This window comes from Pempheris klunzingeri, chromosome 22, assembly GCF_042242105.1.
Source record: "Pempheris klunzingeri isolate RE-2024b chromosome 22, fPemKlu1.hap1, whole genome shotgun sequence".
In the NCBI taxonomy this organism is placed as follows: domain Eukaryota; kingdom Metazoa; phylum Chordata; class Actinopteri; order Acropomatiformes; family Pempheridae; genus Pempheris; species Pempheris klunzingeri.
In genome coordinates this window covers 8,404,955-8,421,907 of record NC_092033.1, presented here as the reverse complement: position 1 = coordinate 8,421,907, position 16,953 = coordinate 8,404,955, and the positions used below count along the sequence as shown (strand labels likewise).

The 16,953-nt window shown below is 41.5% G+C and overlaps 1 protein-coding gene across 1 annotated transcript; it reads left to right on the top strand.

Annotated features, from left to right (window-relative positions):
* Nucleotides 1-4,942: 4,942 nt before the first annotated feature.
* Nucleotides 4,943-16,751, top strand: dcp1b (decapping mRNA 1B). The gene is made up of 11 exons (XM_070853820.1): nt 4,943-5,322; nt 5,628-5,668; nt 5,946-6,073; nt 12,166-12,232; nt 12,642-12,909; nt 13,180-13,278; nt 13,783-14,590; nt 14,764-14,814; nt 15,326-15,543; nt 15,646-15,858; nt 16,029-16,751. The coding sequence occupies exons 1-11, from the start codon at nt 5,164-5,166 to the stop codon at nt 16,104-16,106; spliced, it is 2,130 nt and encodes a 709-aa protein (XP_070709921.1). The 5' UTR covers nt 4,943-5,163; the 3' UTR covers nt 16,107-16,751.
* The last annotated feature ends 202 nt before the right edge of the window (nt 16,752-16,953 follow it).

The following is a 16,953-nucleotide window of genomic DNA, read 5'->3' as shown; positions in this document are numbered from 1 at the left end:
TTCTCTCTTAAAAGGTCTCCACAGGCAGCCTGATATAAAAGATAAAAAAGAAAGGAAACATTTTTTTCCATCATCTCCTCGGTCTTCAGAAGGATCTTGACCTCATTTTGGAAAGTAGTTCCTGTCTTTTTATGGATATACTCACAAAACACAAATTCTGTCCCATTTTTAGACGTCAAAAAATGGAACGACAAGGCTTCACTAAACAGAATAACTGGGCTCAGTAATACACCAGGATGTATTGAAGGTACTGAGCAACAGATTCTAATTCAGCCTCTAATTATGGTACCGGCCATCCCATATAATTGTATTTGACACTGAATACGAACTTCACAATGTGCAGGCTTCATGTCAATCTTGCTGCAGGCTGTAATCAGGAGGTGAATCTGATGACTCAACGCAGCCTGTATTCATTTATTCAGTGCCATAGCGCAAAATCACCACCCACCATCCTGTAATAGAATAAAGCTTTTTGTCTACATGTGTCACTGAAGACATAGTACGGACAGGGAGACAGCTGATGCATTATTCTACTGATGACATCTTGTAGATGAATTGTCTTTTTCTGAACGCATCTATACAGTGTTTTGTGACGTTAATCAACAATGTTAATATATTGTATATTTGGAGGGAAAGTAAGGATTGTTAACTACATGTGCTGATGAACGACAGGAAACATTCTACAAATTTTTGCGATACAAACTTTATGCGTTATTGTTAGGAAAAGCAGCAGCATTCCAGCACTTAGTAAATACTTTATCTGCAGGAAAATGGCTCCTGTTTGTGTGACAATTTATTATATAATACATTAGTAGATTGTTAATACTGGTGCATCGATGCATTTATAGCATTTTAATGTTAAAGCTGAGTAAGGTGGAGCTGGTTTTAATATACAATTAGGTACAGTGCATTAGATACCAGCCAAGTTTTCATCTGAAATGTAGCAGAGAACTATAAAGCAGCAGAAAATGTGAATCCTCTGGCGAAGTACTCATACCTCAAAACTGGGATCAAGTGTAATATGTGAGAAAATGTACTTAATTACTTTCCACCACTGCAGATGACTGCCCGGTGGTGACAGTGAGACAGATGGACATTAAGTGGCATAATGGCGGCCTGACTCTCCCTCTCACTTTCTTGCCAAACCAGCCTCTGTTTGATTACACTGGCCAGTGAATGGAAGGACAGGCGGAAGGAAGGACTGAGAGAAGGAAGAACGGATGGAGGGCAGGTCGTGGGAACAGACACTCGTGCCCGAGGGACATACAAACACACAGACTCGCACATACAAATGTTCTCTGTAATTCGGCCTGCACATGGAATATCTATTCTATTTATGACTGTTCTATATTTGTTGCTCCCGACCCCCCTTTTTTATGTGTGTGAGTGTGGGTGACTAAAGCTCAGCTGGTCTCTGGGAATCTCTGTACAGACAAGCACACACAAATGTATCCCATGTGGGAAAAAAACAATATGCTGGACAGTCTGCTGTCCAACATGAGGTTCAGAATTTAGACCTTTATTATTCTAATAACAAAAACTGCTAGGTTCACACACTTAATATGAATATGAAGCTTTCTTTTGGGATCCACTCTACAATTAGATGAAGGCCAGAGAGGAATATCTAAATGGTGTTTGGAATGGAAGTTAATCCTGGTCATTTGTGAGCATCAACTTGTCTCCTTTTACCTCAAAATTAACAAGCAATGAAAATAAATATTACAGAGACAAAATGAAATTAAACATTTTGAAACATTAGAGTTTTTCACCAGCTAAGACAAAAATGTTTTCTGTATCTAATTATGCACTTTGCACATATGATTTAGCCTAAGTCATTTGATTATGCAAAACATCAAGTAATAACATTTACTATTAAAGGATAACCTCAGTATTTTTAAAACTGGGCCCTTTTATTAAATATTTTGGGTTTGAAATGACTGGCAGGCACAAAAAGTTTCGGAATATCTCTAGTTGATCACCTCAGCCAGCAGTTAAGAACGGGCTGCGGACGAGCTACAATGGCTGTAACATAATGCTTCGGGGCAGATGCGCCAGATGAAAGTATGTCCACTAAAAGATCTCGTGTTTGCCACTGACATCCTCAGATTAAAAATCAACAACATTGGAGAAAGGATTCCTACAGAGACAGACAGACCAGTGAGATCCTTTTTATTCTCTTAAATAGCCCTTGTATTGATCAGTTCAAAGCCACCAGACTCCATTGACAAAAACAGTAATTTTACACAGGAGTTGTTGATCAGCTAGTGTATTTGTCTTTATTGTGATTGAAAAATACAAAAGGAAAATGAGGACTACATTTAAGAATCACTTTAAAGATTTCACATAATCTAAGAAATTGACCAAAAATACTCATAGAGTAGATAGTGAGAAAGTATAGCCCTGGTGTGAATATCTCTACATATGAAAGAATAAAAAGTAGGCTAATAAAAAGGTGTTTCAGTTAAACGTCTCTTTTTTCTTACATTCAGTATCAAATGATTACCTAATTGGGGATTATTGCGTCTCACCTGGAGCCATGATGGACCCATATTGAACACTCCAGACAGGCCATCTATCACCCACTCACTAAGTCTCATTACCTTCAAGCTCATGCCCATCTTTTAGCAGGACGACTGAAATCATGCATCCTTATGTGTCCCCCTGTATCATGTACCCTCTGTGTAAATTGTAATTTTCTTTCCTACCAATTACGCACAGAATAAGCACACGTTGTTTTGTTCCAACAGGCCTCACTTGAGACAGGATAATGATTTTAATTCAAGAAATGTATCTAAAATCTCTTACTTTTTTTCTTTTCCATTACAATACAATAATAATTACTCATCTTGTTCCAAGATCTGTCAGCTATTAACCAACAGCATGTCTGCTATATCCCATTATCCTTCCTGCCTACGAGCCAATCATCAGCATCGCTTCGTTTATCACCACCAATCAGAGTCAAGTACTCAATCTTGACTGAATGGTTATTGGCAAACAGATGGATAACTCATTAGCCTCATCATCGACAAACACCCTTCCACCCCCAGCCACCACCTCCCTTGACACACAGATAGATACCACCCTGATAAACAGGCACATATACCTTGAAACACACACCTCCACATACAGTACACTACCACCCTGACAAAGTAATAAACGTACCTGCCGGGAGACAAACGGGCCCATACTGAATCACAAAGCAGCCATTGTCATGTTAACAGAGAGGCAGAAGTGTCACAGATCAGCGTGGAAGTGCTTCATTCACATTAAAGGGAAGTTCTTTGAAGTGTTTAAAGCAGATGTTTTTATCCAGCGCTGCTTAAACTGAGCGAGCAGTTGGACGGTCATTGTTTTTCTCAAGGACGCTCTGACTTGGCTGTTGATGGATGCTCGCCAGCTGTTGTACATCTCTCTGCGACTGTATAAATCTAATTACTAAAACAACTATTACAGTGCACTGCAGAGGCTGGGAGGAGTGCAGATTTTAGATATAATGCTAAATAGTGGCGATTTAGTGATACAACAGGAATGCATGTAGGATGTTATCTTGTGGTTGTAACTGATGTGAGTGAGTGAGTGATTATGCTGAGTGATTATACAAAAAGCAACCTACTACCAAATGCATACAGAATAGAAGAGCTTATGTATGTGTAATTGAAGAGGCTACTTTTCATTCAAGTACTCTTGCAACAGAACAGGATATGATGAACTGAATATGGAGATTCACTGTCAGGTGATCCAGCTGATATTGTGTGACGAGGTACAGCTGATATGAATTTCAAGAACGTCCAGTCCTGAAAGTCCTGTTCCTGTATCAGTTACTGTTCTGTCCTTGAGTATTCATTTCAGGAAAGGTATGTCTCATTTTTTGAACCCTAGAGGTGGTGCATTATATACTGGAGGTGAAATACTGCATCTGAATTAACCAAGGAACAAGAGGAAAACGTTTCTTTACACAACCCCATAAACATATAGGGACAGCAGCATTGTTGAAGGTGAAACTGAATAATGTATTAATTGGAAAATTACCAGTTTAAACCATTGAACAGAGGAAATATAGCCTAGACAACTGCACCATTGTAAACGTTTAACTATGTTCAAAATTACCTTAACCAGGCCCGTGAACAAGGTATTTTACATTTTCTGAAAAAGCTGCTGCATTTGCATACACAGGATGATGTGGGTGTGTCACAGACTAAGAGAAATATATCCTTAACTGTGGTTTAACTGCAAAATTCAGTGACTCATCTTTACAAAGGAGTGGACATGAATTTGTATTCGTTTCTATTGGGAGCTTGTGTAACATTGTGTAACTGTACTTTCATAGGCTTTCCTTTCCCATTAAGACAAAACTCTTGAGGGATACACGCACGCACACACACGCACACACACACACACACACACACACACAATCTTGTTTGAGCTTTCAAATCAACTTCAGCCCATGCAGTAAATGGGTAGAGCAGTAGAGCAGGATGGTTGTGTTTTATACATCCTTTTGATGCCCCCTAGTGCATTTTATGGGAAATGTGACTGTGAATTGGGAGACATTAGCCAGAATCATTGTTGATGTTTCCCAGCAGTCAGATATTTAGTCTACAGGGATGAAAGACTAAAGAGAAACATTGGCTGCTTGCTTGTATAGGGAGAGGTGACAGGAAAATAAAGTTAAAATAAAAGCAGGATAGCTGTCTTTCCTTAAAATACAAAGGGCTATAATACTAACAAAGAGTTCGTAAACATATATGCCACTAATACATAGGACTGTAAAAAAAAAAAACAGAAAATACATTTCTTCCTGATAAACTGTTTGAAGAAAACCAAACTCAAAATCGCTGCAGTTGACAGCGTTTATCCTCAATCGATTTTTCCAAGTTGATTGATAAGACTGAGATCCCCAACCCTGCTGCGCAGCTACTCATGTCTGGTTGTTTACAATCTCTCTAGCTGAACATGGCCGTCTACAAACTCACTCATGACTGTTAGAACTCCATAACTCCTGATTTTTTTACATTCACACGTCTTAATTAGTAAAACTAGGTGCTGTGCACTTACCGGTTTAATTTGGGTTTTACTTTGTCGCTGGTTTGGCTTTTATCTCATCCTCCTGTGACTCGTTAGCCGCTGAAGCTAGGTAGCGAGCTAACTTCTCCATAGGGAACAATGACAGCGACTTCTGCAGGTAGCAGCGGCTGCCTCCCCGCTAAGGGACTGGACATAAGTCTGGCAGCTCTGCAGCGACAAGACCCATACATCAACAACATCGTGGACTTGGCCAGCCAAGTCGCCCTGTATACTTATAACAACAGGGCAAATGAGTGGGTAAGCCTGAACTTTGGTTAAGGAAATGAGCTAACTTAGCTTAGCCTCGTCATCCTCTCTGGTCGGCGCGCTTTGTCACTGACACAGATTTACCTCAACTGAAGTTATAGCACTCAGGTTAACCCCAGTCATGCGCGTTTGGGGTCGAAAGAGTTTTTTTTACGCTAAAACGGAATCTCTTAATATTATGGCTAAAACATGTATTTTAAACATATTGTCTTCTCAGAGTACAGTCAAGCTAGACTCAGCGGCTTGGTCATAATTACGTCACTCAATCAGTTTTCTTATTTTGTGTGTGTTTTTAGGAGAAGACAGAAGTTGAAGGCAGCCTTTTTATCTACACAAGGTAATGAAGTTGATGCTGTAGTCTTTCCATGCATAACTTAGTTTTGTTTGATTGGTTGAGAGTCCTTCAAAGCCACATTGTATTATACAGCCATATTTCAATGTTAACATGATAAATCTGGGTCAGTACATGCTTTCCTTCTCCTATCAGTATTGATTTTGTTGGTTTTTAGTACTTTATTTTTAAGATAAACTATTAGTGAATAATAACTGAAGTGCCTCTTGCCTCAAGTTGTGTTTGGGTGACTCACTTCTGTGCTTTGTCCTCTGGATTTCAGACTGGCATCTCCCAGACATGGTTTCACCATAATGAACAGACTCAGCATGGAGAACTTGACCGAGCCAATCACCAAAGACCTGGACTTCCAGCTCCAGCACCCGTTCCTGCTTTACCGCAATGCACGACGTAAGGAGAAAGACAGACACGCTTCTCATGCCTGCCTGTTGATTATTGATACCTTTAGTTTGTTGTGTGACACATTTTGTAACGGGCATCAAGAACACTAGATTAACACTGTGCAGACACACGCTGCTGAATACCAGGACTTGCCACACAGTCGTGAATAGTTTGAAGAGACTTTGCTGTGTGTCACGAGCTGCCAAACACAGTGAGACAAACTTGTTTAAAAGTAGAGACAAAGACAAACAGGAAAGAAGACATAAACAGTTTGACCAGCTAAAGGATAAAAAGACAAATATCAAACAGAGGGAGCCTGGAGGCTTCAGTGTACTATTGAAGATGGTGAGGTGAACTTGGGAAAATGTTAAAATAGACAAAAAATAGAAATAATTGATTTAAAATAATTCAGTGTCTTCGTTACCTTTTGTAACTCAACTCTTTAGCTTACCTATTGCATGTAAGCTATGCACACTGGCTTGTGTATTAATTAACTCAGAATCCAGATGAGACCATAGCTTTGTAACTTTGAAGACCTGAAAGGATGTGATCACATCACGTAAAAAACAACAGGTGTATGTAGCCGCAGGGAGGAATGTAGATACAAGATTAACAATTAGATAGAGTGACCAAACTGTGTAACATGCAGTTCATTTGAGTGGAAAACATTAGTTCCATATAAGGAGCAAAGGTATTTTGGTGACAATCTCTCAGCCTGTCCCCCTCTGGCTTGCACACGCTCACACACACACACACACACACACACACACACACACACACACACGTTGCAGTGTGTGCCTGTGGGAGAAGAGCCTGACAGCACTACAAAACCAGCCAGCAGAGATTAGATACACCACAACAGTCACTGATAATATAAATACACACTCACTCAGGAACCGCTGACACACACAGACCTCCCTCCCTCCCTGTCATGGTCTCACACTCTCCATCAGGCTCAGTAAGAGGCAGGTGGAATGCTGTGTTTAGATACCAGTGAATTCTTTGTGCCTGCTTTGATCCTCTCACTATAGTACTTCATTTGTCTTACTGGCACTTATACAACACAGCCATTATTAAACATCCTGAAGGCTCAGTGAAATAATTTGCATGACAGAAACTTTTGTCTTAACACCTTTTACACCAGATTTAAACGCACTCATTAAAGATGATGATAGTAGTGGCCTCTACATTTAGCCAGAACATTTGTAATGGGGAATGAATTGCAAGTGAACAGCTAACTTGCATGTCTTAGGAAGGAAAGACATTTAAAAACACATAAAACCAGAAATCACAACTCTGTGGTAACCATTTCCTCTGATAAAAAGGAAATTTGGGCAGGGGTAATGTGAGATAAAGAGTGAGTCAGTGGCTCCAGCCTTTTACACTGATTACAGGATGGATGATAAAGCACCCAAATAAGGAGAGATGCAGTATGGTTAAACTCCAACTGATTTTTATCACCACAGCTGCTGTGATTTACTAGGATTGTTGGACTCTAAATGAAATCTTTAGCAATCAGTTATGTGACGAGGTTGAGCCAGATTAGACTAAAAAAAAACATACGTTCATAACCAGAGAAACAACACCTTAGATGCCCCAAGAGACATCGAAATGCCAAGCCTCCCAAGTGTAGCATGAGAACACCAACAACACTTGTGTGAGATGGAGGAATCTTTTCCAGATGACTGTACAGATGGGGACGTATCTCTGCTCAGAAAAGGAGTTTTTTTCACTGGCTAACATCTGATCTGTAAGACTGTTTAGGCCCCAGGCTGTTGGTAATACTGCCAGTCCCACTGTGTCGTGACCTCTGTGTGCAAGAGTCGTGGAATCTTATCATTAGACAAACATGTAGCTCTCAGTGCTGCCGTTACTTCCTGGAATGGCAGTTGGCACAAAGTGGCACCGCTGGCTATAAATAAACTGTGTAGATGTACCACAGAACAGGGCAAGATTCAATTTTAGTCTGAGCAAGTCATTATTCCTCTGGCAATTATCCCGGAGCAGAGGGACAGATAGAAGGCTTTTTACATTCCTTCCTATAAGCACCTACAATCCCAAGCAGTGTTTCAGTTGTCTTATCTGCACATGGAGTTGTTCCGCTAACCTATGTAGTGTTAGTGTCTTGGTTTTTGGCTGTGGCTGGTTGTGTGCTCCATTAGATACTTTGACTGGTCTTCTTTCATCAAAACCACGTTTGAGTGGTAAAATCATGAACAAGCTTATAAATGATTAGGCTACACCAATCCCAGTTAGACTCATATTTAACGTGCAGGACATTGATAGCTTTATCTGTCTTCCTGTGCCATTAAACAACTCATGTAGATATCGGATTGTACTGCATAACAGTGTAATGGGTGGCTTTAATTTTCTATACTCCTGTTTTAACTCCTGATGAAGCAGAGTCAGTTAAAAGGTATCTGTTTTGATAATCAGTTAATTGTTTAAGTCATTTTTAAGCTCAAATGTCAAACATTAGCTAGTTTCAGCTTCTCGACTATGAAAATGTGCTTTTCTTTGGCTTATGTGAATGGAATATCTTTCTGTTTGAGACTTTTTGTCAAACAAAATGAGCAAGTTTAACACTTTATAGACGAAATGATAAATCTCTTAATCAAGAAAATAATCAGCATTGATAATGAAATAATCAATAGTTGAAGCCTTAATGTATTGTATTATCTGTACTTGCTTTTAAAATAGATGTGGATCTGATCCTACCTGGTGAACACCCTGTAGCCCACAAGCTTCATATTCTGGATGTGGCTAACAAATGCACCCGACTTCGCACATCTATGGAGTTCTGTATATCAGGTTTACAGATAGTCTTACCTCCGGGCCGGATGTACGTATATCCCAGGTCTCTCTCTGACACCAGCAAGCCTTTAAATCTGACCTCAGGTTCCTCCTCCAGTCGCTCATGTTTAGGTTTCCTGTGAAACAGGCCTCTCAGCATGGCTCCACTGTTGTCTCAGTAGTCTCTACAGTAGTAATTGCCTTTTTGAGTCTCTCTAGAAGTTGAAGTTGCTCAGCTTATACCTTAAGCTGCAGCTCCAGTAATCCTTTATCTGGCAAAAGGTGCAATAAAGGTCATTACAAAGGTGATGTGACACTTCCTCTCATACGATTTTTCTTCTTCAGAATGAAAGGATGCAGTAATAGTGCACCACTGTGATGGGTAACACCGTGTAAATGTTTCTTTGGTCAGGTCAGAGAGTGCACATCCAGTTGTCACAGCAGTTGTTGCAAAGCCTCCTTAGAACCATGTCATGAATACCATTCCTACAAACAAATGAAGTGATGCTTCCTCTTGGACAACAAAAACTCCAGGCATGGATGTGTGTTACTGTAAGAGCACCGGCCACTGACTAACCACCAGCAAACTAAATATAAGCTCAAAGGATGTCAACTATGTTCCTCGTGCTTTCCCAACAAAGCTGATCACATACTGCAGTGAAAGCACGTCTAATCCATCTTGGACAACTATGCTGCTTATAAATATGTCTGCATTTCTAACTATACCAAACCTAAACAAAACGAAACACAAAATATTCTTTGAACAGTCCCAGTAGTGCAGTTGGTTTACTGCCAAACACGGTTACTGTTATGTCAAAGCGCATTTAAACCTCCAGCAAAATGCAATGTTGTTTTGCAAGTCCAACTAAAAAAGGTTGAAATGTTGCTTCCCAGACTTAAAAAATATCAAATAAACTCCTACTGAAATGAAAAATTACGCATCCAAGTTCCACTGGAGTCCAGTTTGTGCCAGTGCTCGCTGTTTTCTCGTAGTCACAGAGGGTTTGAAAGGACCGCACAGCTTTAGTCCTGGATCACTTGCAAAACTTCAGTAGAGTAATAATTGCCGAAGTTCCCGTTGCAGTCCAAACTGTAAAAGGGGCGCCGTCATATTCAGAATTGGCCTTTCTCAGTTAGTGACCCTCTCTGATTGTGGTCTCACACTTTGGTCGTCAGTGGAGTTCGCTGTCCAGTTCACGTGGTCAGGGTCTCTGCTTCACTTATCCAATGCAGATGTCCCTCTGCCTCTCCCCTTCCGCCTCCAGTGTTCAGTCTTCAGCCTCTCTCTCTCTCTCTCTCTCTCTCTCTCTCTCTCTCTCTCTCTCTCTCTCTCTCTCTCTCTCTCTCTTTAACCTCCCTCCCTCCCTCTCTGCCTTTGCCCCTCTCTCAGACAGTCTGTTATATCTGAAGTTCCACAGGGTCTTATCCGTCAGTTCACTTCAGTTGAAGATTTTTCATTCATTGACAAAGTTCAGTCTTTGTTTCCTGACAGATAAGGAGCTTTTTGAACTAGAGATTTCCCTCTCGATGGACTTGTTGATAAACTGCTCTCCAACACACCTCACTTCTTCCTACTTTATATCCGTTTCTGTCATTTCTTTTCTCAATTTTCCGGCTCTCTGACTCTGACTGCTTTGTCTTTGTCAAACAGTCTCATCCCCAGTGAGCACTAAGTGGCTCTGGCTCCACCAGACAGTCTCCCACCACAGTTACTTATTTGGTACTGGGCTGATTTTCCCAGGCTCAACTGAACTCTGTGTGTGTGTCTCTACCTCCCCCTCTCTGTCTGTTCCCCTCATCCACGCTGACCTCAGTGGCTTGTCCAACCTCATCTGTGGCCAAGTGTGCGGCTGTGTATTTTTTGTGCATGTCTGTCTTTGTGGGAATGTGTGTGCTTTTGTCTTTGATAGGACTTTTAACTAGAGTATAGGGTGATGACTTTACCCACCACATACAGTTGACCCTACTTTGCTTTCTGTTCTCTGCATTTAAAACCTGCCTCCACTGCATTCATCAATGTTTCCCTTTCCGTCTTTTACTTTATGTCTTTAACACTTCGCCTCTTTTCCCTTTTGAGACTGTCTTATCTTTTCTTGAGATCCACTTTAGAGAGTAAGTGTGTTGAGGTTTGAGATAATGTCCTGTTGTCTTAATTAGACTGTGTGTTTGCCACTAAGTGCCAAAAGCTGGCACCAAATGCTTGCTCAGATTCACACTCCTTTCATCTTATTTCTTTATCGGACAGTTTCTGATATAAAGATGCTGGTGCACATTCGTGTTCTGTATTTTATTCCGGTAAAGTTCTGAGACTTTTTCACTGTTAAAATAAGAAAAGGGATTGTCTAGACATGGTTCCTATGGGTGCTGGAAATGCTTGAAAATACTTAGATTGATGTGGTCTTTTCAAGGTTTTCAAAAGTGCTTGGAAATGTAATTGCGTTAGTATTATAAATTGCTATCTGACAGTCTGAGAGACTAATTCATTTGAATGAACATTGAACATTTTTTCATTAATGAAAATATATCAAAGCAGGGTATCCACAAGAAGTATTGTTTAGGTGAGTGCGGTACCAAATTTCAGGTACGTCATTCGCACTAGTATTGAAAAATTGTACACCTTTGATTTAAGTGGATAAATCAAAGATTTATGGGATCTCAAAGTGTCTTTTTATTATTATTTTTTCTTTTAGACCTTCATGGTTTTTATTTCCTGATACTTAATTTTGTTGCTGGGCACAATTATGAGTCTCTCATCACTGAACTCACGGAGTTGAAGTACAACAATGCCGCCTGTTTCACTATGCTTTTAGGAGCCAGCCCACAATGAAAACTGAAATGAGCCACCATGTAAAGTAATGCAACTTACTTGCTTACTGCTATGTAATCCTGTGACAAATGGGTATTAGTTTTGCCTTTTTCCTCCCTTGCTGACCATGTTTATGTAGTTCACTAGGCTCCTGGGGCCCATAATGGCACTGCCTGCTTCTGTTCTCACTGGGAAATGACTCGTTTAGACCCAGCAGGGCTAATAATAAACATTTTTATGTCTGTCAGGTCTGCACTGATGTCATAGCAGCAGAATTGCACAATTGCATGTCTGTGTCATCTTGCTGTCTGCTGACCTTACTGTCTGGAGCACCTTCGAATTCAACAGGAAGTCTCATTATTTAACTTGATTTTTAGCATCGACTGGTACATTACACCAGACCAGGACCCTTGTTGCATTTTTGTTTATGACACATGTTGAAAAGTTAATCCTTCTCTCTCTTTTTGTCCCCTTTTTGTCCCTCTCTTCTTCACTTCCCCAGTGGTTATCCATGGGATTTGGTTCTATGATAAGGAGGACTGTCAACGCATTGCCCAGAGGATGAAGATGTAAGTGCTTATGTAACCACAAAGTCTATGTACACAGCACATAAAGAAAACAAATTCAAAATGAGATTTGGTTTGCTACACAGCCACTAGTGTGTTATCGTCTGTCAGCCTGAGAGTTTGTTTCATATCTTAGTCTGCACCAACAAAGACTGCATGTGTTTATTAATGGATCTGTGTCTGAGGCTTAGAGCCAACAAATAGCCGTCGTGATATGTTTGAATGAGCTTGGCTCCCAGGGTGAGCGAATATTTTTCTTTTACTTTGACTAAAAACACAGATTAAAGGTAAAGTGATGGTGTCATCCAGACGAAAGTACTCCACTTTATTGCTTGTCTTGTATGGATCTCTATGCATGACCTATACCTACATGTCCATGTTTCACATTGACTTTGTGTGTGTGTGTGTGTAGTCTGACCCAGCAGGAGCAGGCCCTGGCTCAATCTCAGGGTGGATGGTTGTCCCCAGGAGGAGGAGGAGGAGGAGGCGGAGGAGGAGGAGCAGGAGGCAGAGGTGGAGGTGGAGGCGGAGGTGGAGGAGGCGGAGGTGGAGGAGGCGGAGGAGGAGGAGGAGGAGGAGGAGGAGGCGGAGGAGGAAGAAGAGGAGGAGGAGGAGGAAGTGAAGCAAAGTCAGTGGACATTATCCAGATGTTGACCAAAGCGCGCACAGAGTATGACAAGGTAGGGAAACACCAAAGACTCTGCAGGCTTTAGGTGGGTAATGTAACAAACAGCATGAAATAATTTTGACTCTGGGAAAATTTTTGTTGGATCGTTTGCATTTCCTAATACTGACCAGTAGGGGGTACAGAATCATGTGAGATCTTCTTAAATCACTTCTCCTACATTTTTGTATCTCTTTCTTTCTCTCCAGCCCTCTGTATCTCTGTCATTCTTCTAACTTCTCATTATCTGCCTTTTTTTTTTGTCCTTTCCATCCGTCTCTCTCAGGGGCAGTCTACATCAGAGCCAAAAGAGATTGGTGGCAGCAGTGTTCTTTGTGGAAATCCCAACCTGATCAAACCAATACCAGTTAAACCAAACACTCAGGTAAAACACCTACACCCACTTAAGGCCCTGACGCACCTAACCAAAGGACCAGCGGCAACAAAAGCTTCTTCACATTTTCACAACAATCCTGCTCATCACAGATCGTTGTGTTACTTCTGTTTCTCTTCTTGTATGAATCTGAGTGATCTCTGTCACTGAAAGGCTTCAACATGCTAAATCAGCCAACAAGGTTGTCCAACTAGTGCCAGTGGTGCAAGACACACTGTAAAAACTAAGGACACACTCACTCACTGATGGCCCGACACTGGCTGACCTCTGACCATTGGCCTGGTGTGTCAGGGCCTCTACTACTACTACTTTAAAAATCAAATGTTACCCGTAGCCATTAACAGAAAGTATTGCCATTACAAAATCGACTTTATTCAATTCAGTTTTCACTTCATTTTATTTTATTGTCATTTAAGCACCTTTCCAGTGGGCCTCATACTTAAGACACAACTGCATCAGAGTTATTTACTCTCATCTCTATTTTGTCTCATCCAGGACAGTGAAGGTGCTGAACCCAAGCCACTCTCTCTGGCCACTCTTTTTGGCTCTCAAGATCATCATCGCTACTCATCCAAACCTGTCCCAGTCTCTCCTTTGGGTGCCCCTGGAACAGAGTCATCACTGGGAAAAGGCACTCGCCCACCTGTAGCCCGCACGCTGACATATGAGGATACAATGAACTCTGGCAGAAGTGTGACCTCCAAGGGAGGGAACCTCACCATGCCCGGTAGTTCAGATAGAGGGCTCAGGGCTGTGATTGGGGGACAAACAGTCAGGGAAGATGGTAGAGACGTTGTTGTGGCTTTGCTGCCGAACCCCACCTCCACCCATCAGCCGCAGCAGAGCCAGCCTCAGCACTGCCCAGCCATCCAGAAGCTCATGCAGGGACAGAGAGGGGTCGGAGGCGTCGGAGGGGTGCTCCAGACCGTGTCCGAGTCCCCCGAGAACAGGCTGTGCGACAACGGTGTGCCGCTGGAGCATCACCACCATCACCACCTGTACCATCATCATCAGCAGCACCACCACCACCATCATCATCAACAGCAACAGCTTCAACCAGACCCAATCAAGAGACTTTTCCAAACCCAGCCACTTCCTCCCTCCTCCGCTGCTGCACCGTGTTGCGCCAACCCTCCTCCTCTGCAGCAGAACCCCCTACTCTCCTCCCAGCCCATAATGGTCGACTCTGTGTCCTGTTCCCACCTCCAAGCAAAACAAAGCCAGCAGCTGTTTTTCAGCCTACCTAAACCTCAACCAGAGGCACTGCACAACAGCCAGCCAGCTTCAGCTATACAGGGAACAGGTGGGACATCTTTTATGTTCTCAATATGCCATGAATAAGAAATATTATGACCATATACTGAAGAAGTGTTCCACATACACTTATAGTATTATATGAATATTCTATGAATAATAACTGAATTTAGATAAAATAATGGATAATAAAGAAGTAATGATATTTGCCTGCTTTTCTAGGTTTGCTGCGATCTCAGGTGACCAGTGACCAAGTCCTTCAACCTTCACAGGGTATGATATCGGTTTCCTTAAAATACTTTGCTTTGTTGTTGTTGCTTTGTGTTACACAAACTTAAGCCAAACCTTTACACAGATTCCAACCTGCTTTCAGACCAAGTGCAAATAAATCCAGTTACACTTGCGAGAACCTTTAGCGTCAGGTATCGATAACAATTCCCATTTCCTTAAATTATTTCCCCATATTACACAATACTCATTGTAGCTACAGTATATGAATTAAGGTGCTATTGTATATTAACAGTATATATGTCTGTTTCTGCTCGATGTTTTAATCTACTTCATAATAATGTTTGCCTGCCAGTGTTTGGGTATCTAAATGATGAATCTATCTCTTTAAAATATGCCTGATTGAATATCTCTAATCTGACAAAAATATGTAAGTTAGCCATTCATGTAATATTCTCACTGGTATTTTATTATGTATGTACTTATCTCCATTATCTCCAAAATTGTATCTTTAGCTGTTCAAATAAATCTCATCTTTCTCGTGCTCTCTTGCCAGGTCTGTCTTCCTCGATGCCCGGTGTGGTGTCGCCTCACGAGCTCCTGCAAAAGCTCCAGCTTGTCCAGCAGGAGCAAAGCCTGGCTTCCGATGAGCCGCCTCGACCGTGTCCAGGACTGGCCCCTCGATTTCTGGGGCCCACCCAAGGTCAAGGTGCAGGCCCAGTCCCAGACCAGACCACAGTCACTGCAGGTCAAAAGGCTGCGCTGCAATTTCAGGTAAGGACTGAACAACTGCAGTTCTCTTTGACTTTTTACTGTTTGTATTAATTTTATTTTTTAGGTTCCTGAGTTTCACTGTAATTCACATTATCATTCCAGGTCATTTCCCCCCAGCGGATACCAGCCACTGTGGCCCCCAACCTGCTCCTCTCTCCCAGTGTGTTCACTCAGGCAAAGTCTAGTGGTGGATTGTCAGCTATTGCCCAAGAGAGCCTCCCTGCCCCCCCAACTCTGTCCAGACCCCCGCTGCAGGAGGAGGTCCGAATTTTGTCCAGAAACCAGCTTCAAGCCACCCTACTACATCTGATCCAGGTAAGAAAAATATCACTGAAAGTACCTGTGACACTGACACGCTAAACATCCATGTGGTTTGTATTATTCTAAGCACCTGTTGGGCAGTGCAGAGTATATGTGCAAATAAACACGCATGCACACACACAAACAAATGTCCAGTATGATGATCCTTTGCTTGTGTGTTTCAGACTGACAGCTCATTCCTGGACACCATCTATAAAGCCTACGTCAGCCGTTTTGCAGGGGACTCCGGCAGCAAGTACTGATGACTCTTCACACCCTCTATCTATACATACATCCTTCCCAGAGCACCCAGGCTCATTTTTCCACTTAATACAGATGTACCGCGATCTCCTCCATCCTAACTGTAATCACACACTCCTGTATAACCAGCTAACCCGACTCTCCACTTCAAACCAAGTATAGCTGGTTGCAAGAAAAAGCAGTTATCAAAAATGACAAATGTTTTTTTCCATATCAGAAAAACACACCTTCTTATGTCTCCTCTGAAAACACACAAATTCCTCCTAAACTGCGGCCCACTTATTTTTGGCAGCCTTGACCTCACCTGCAGTTCAACGGGAAAATGTAGCCTATTCTCTAGCTCACTCTCAGTGAAGACAATAAATGCTGCAACCTCACAGGTATTTGAATACAACAAGTGTAGCAGAATTTAATTATGTTTTGGTTTTGTTATGTGTAGTCTGTAGTGGTCTAACACCAGCCAGCCTTCTGGGCTTTAACTAACAGGTCTTCCTAGTCTAAGAACTACTGTTGAAGGATGCGCTCAGACTGACTTAATTGTAAAACATGTTAAACATGTCTCGTTTTCTGTACATTTGGAAAAGTAAATGTGTTTATGTGTTATCAGATGGATTGGAGGTTACAATTATTTTAAATTAAGTTAGTTTGCCTTCTCATTTTAAATGAGTATATTTTACTATCCAAATTCTTAAAGTTGTTGTTAAAATGATACTTTTATGTTTTTGTCTTTTTTATCAGCAGACACTTAGTGTGATAAATATCTGTTTTGGTATTTTAGTTACAGTAACCTTAATTTGTCACAGTTCTTCTTGACATTTGTGAGTGAAACTTATGCACATTGTACACAAG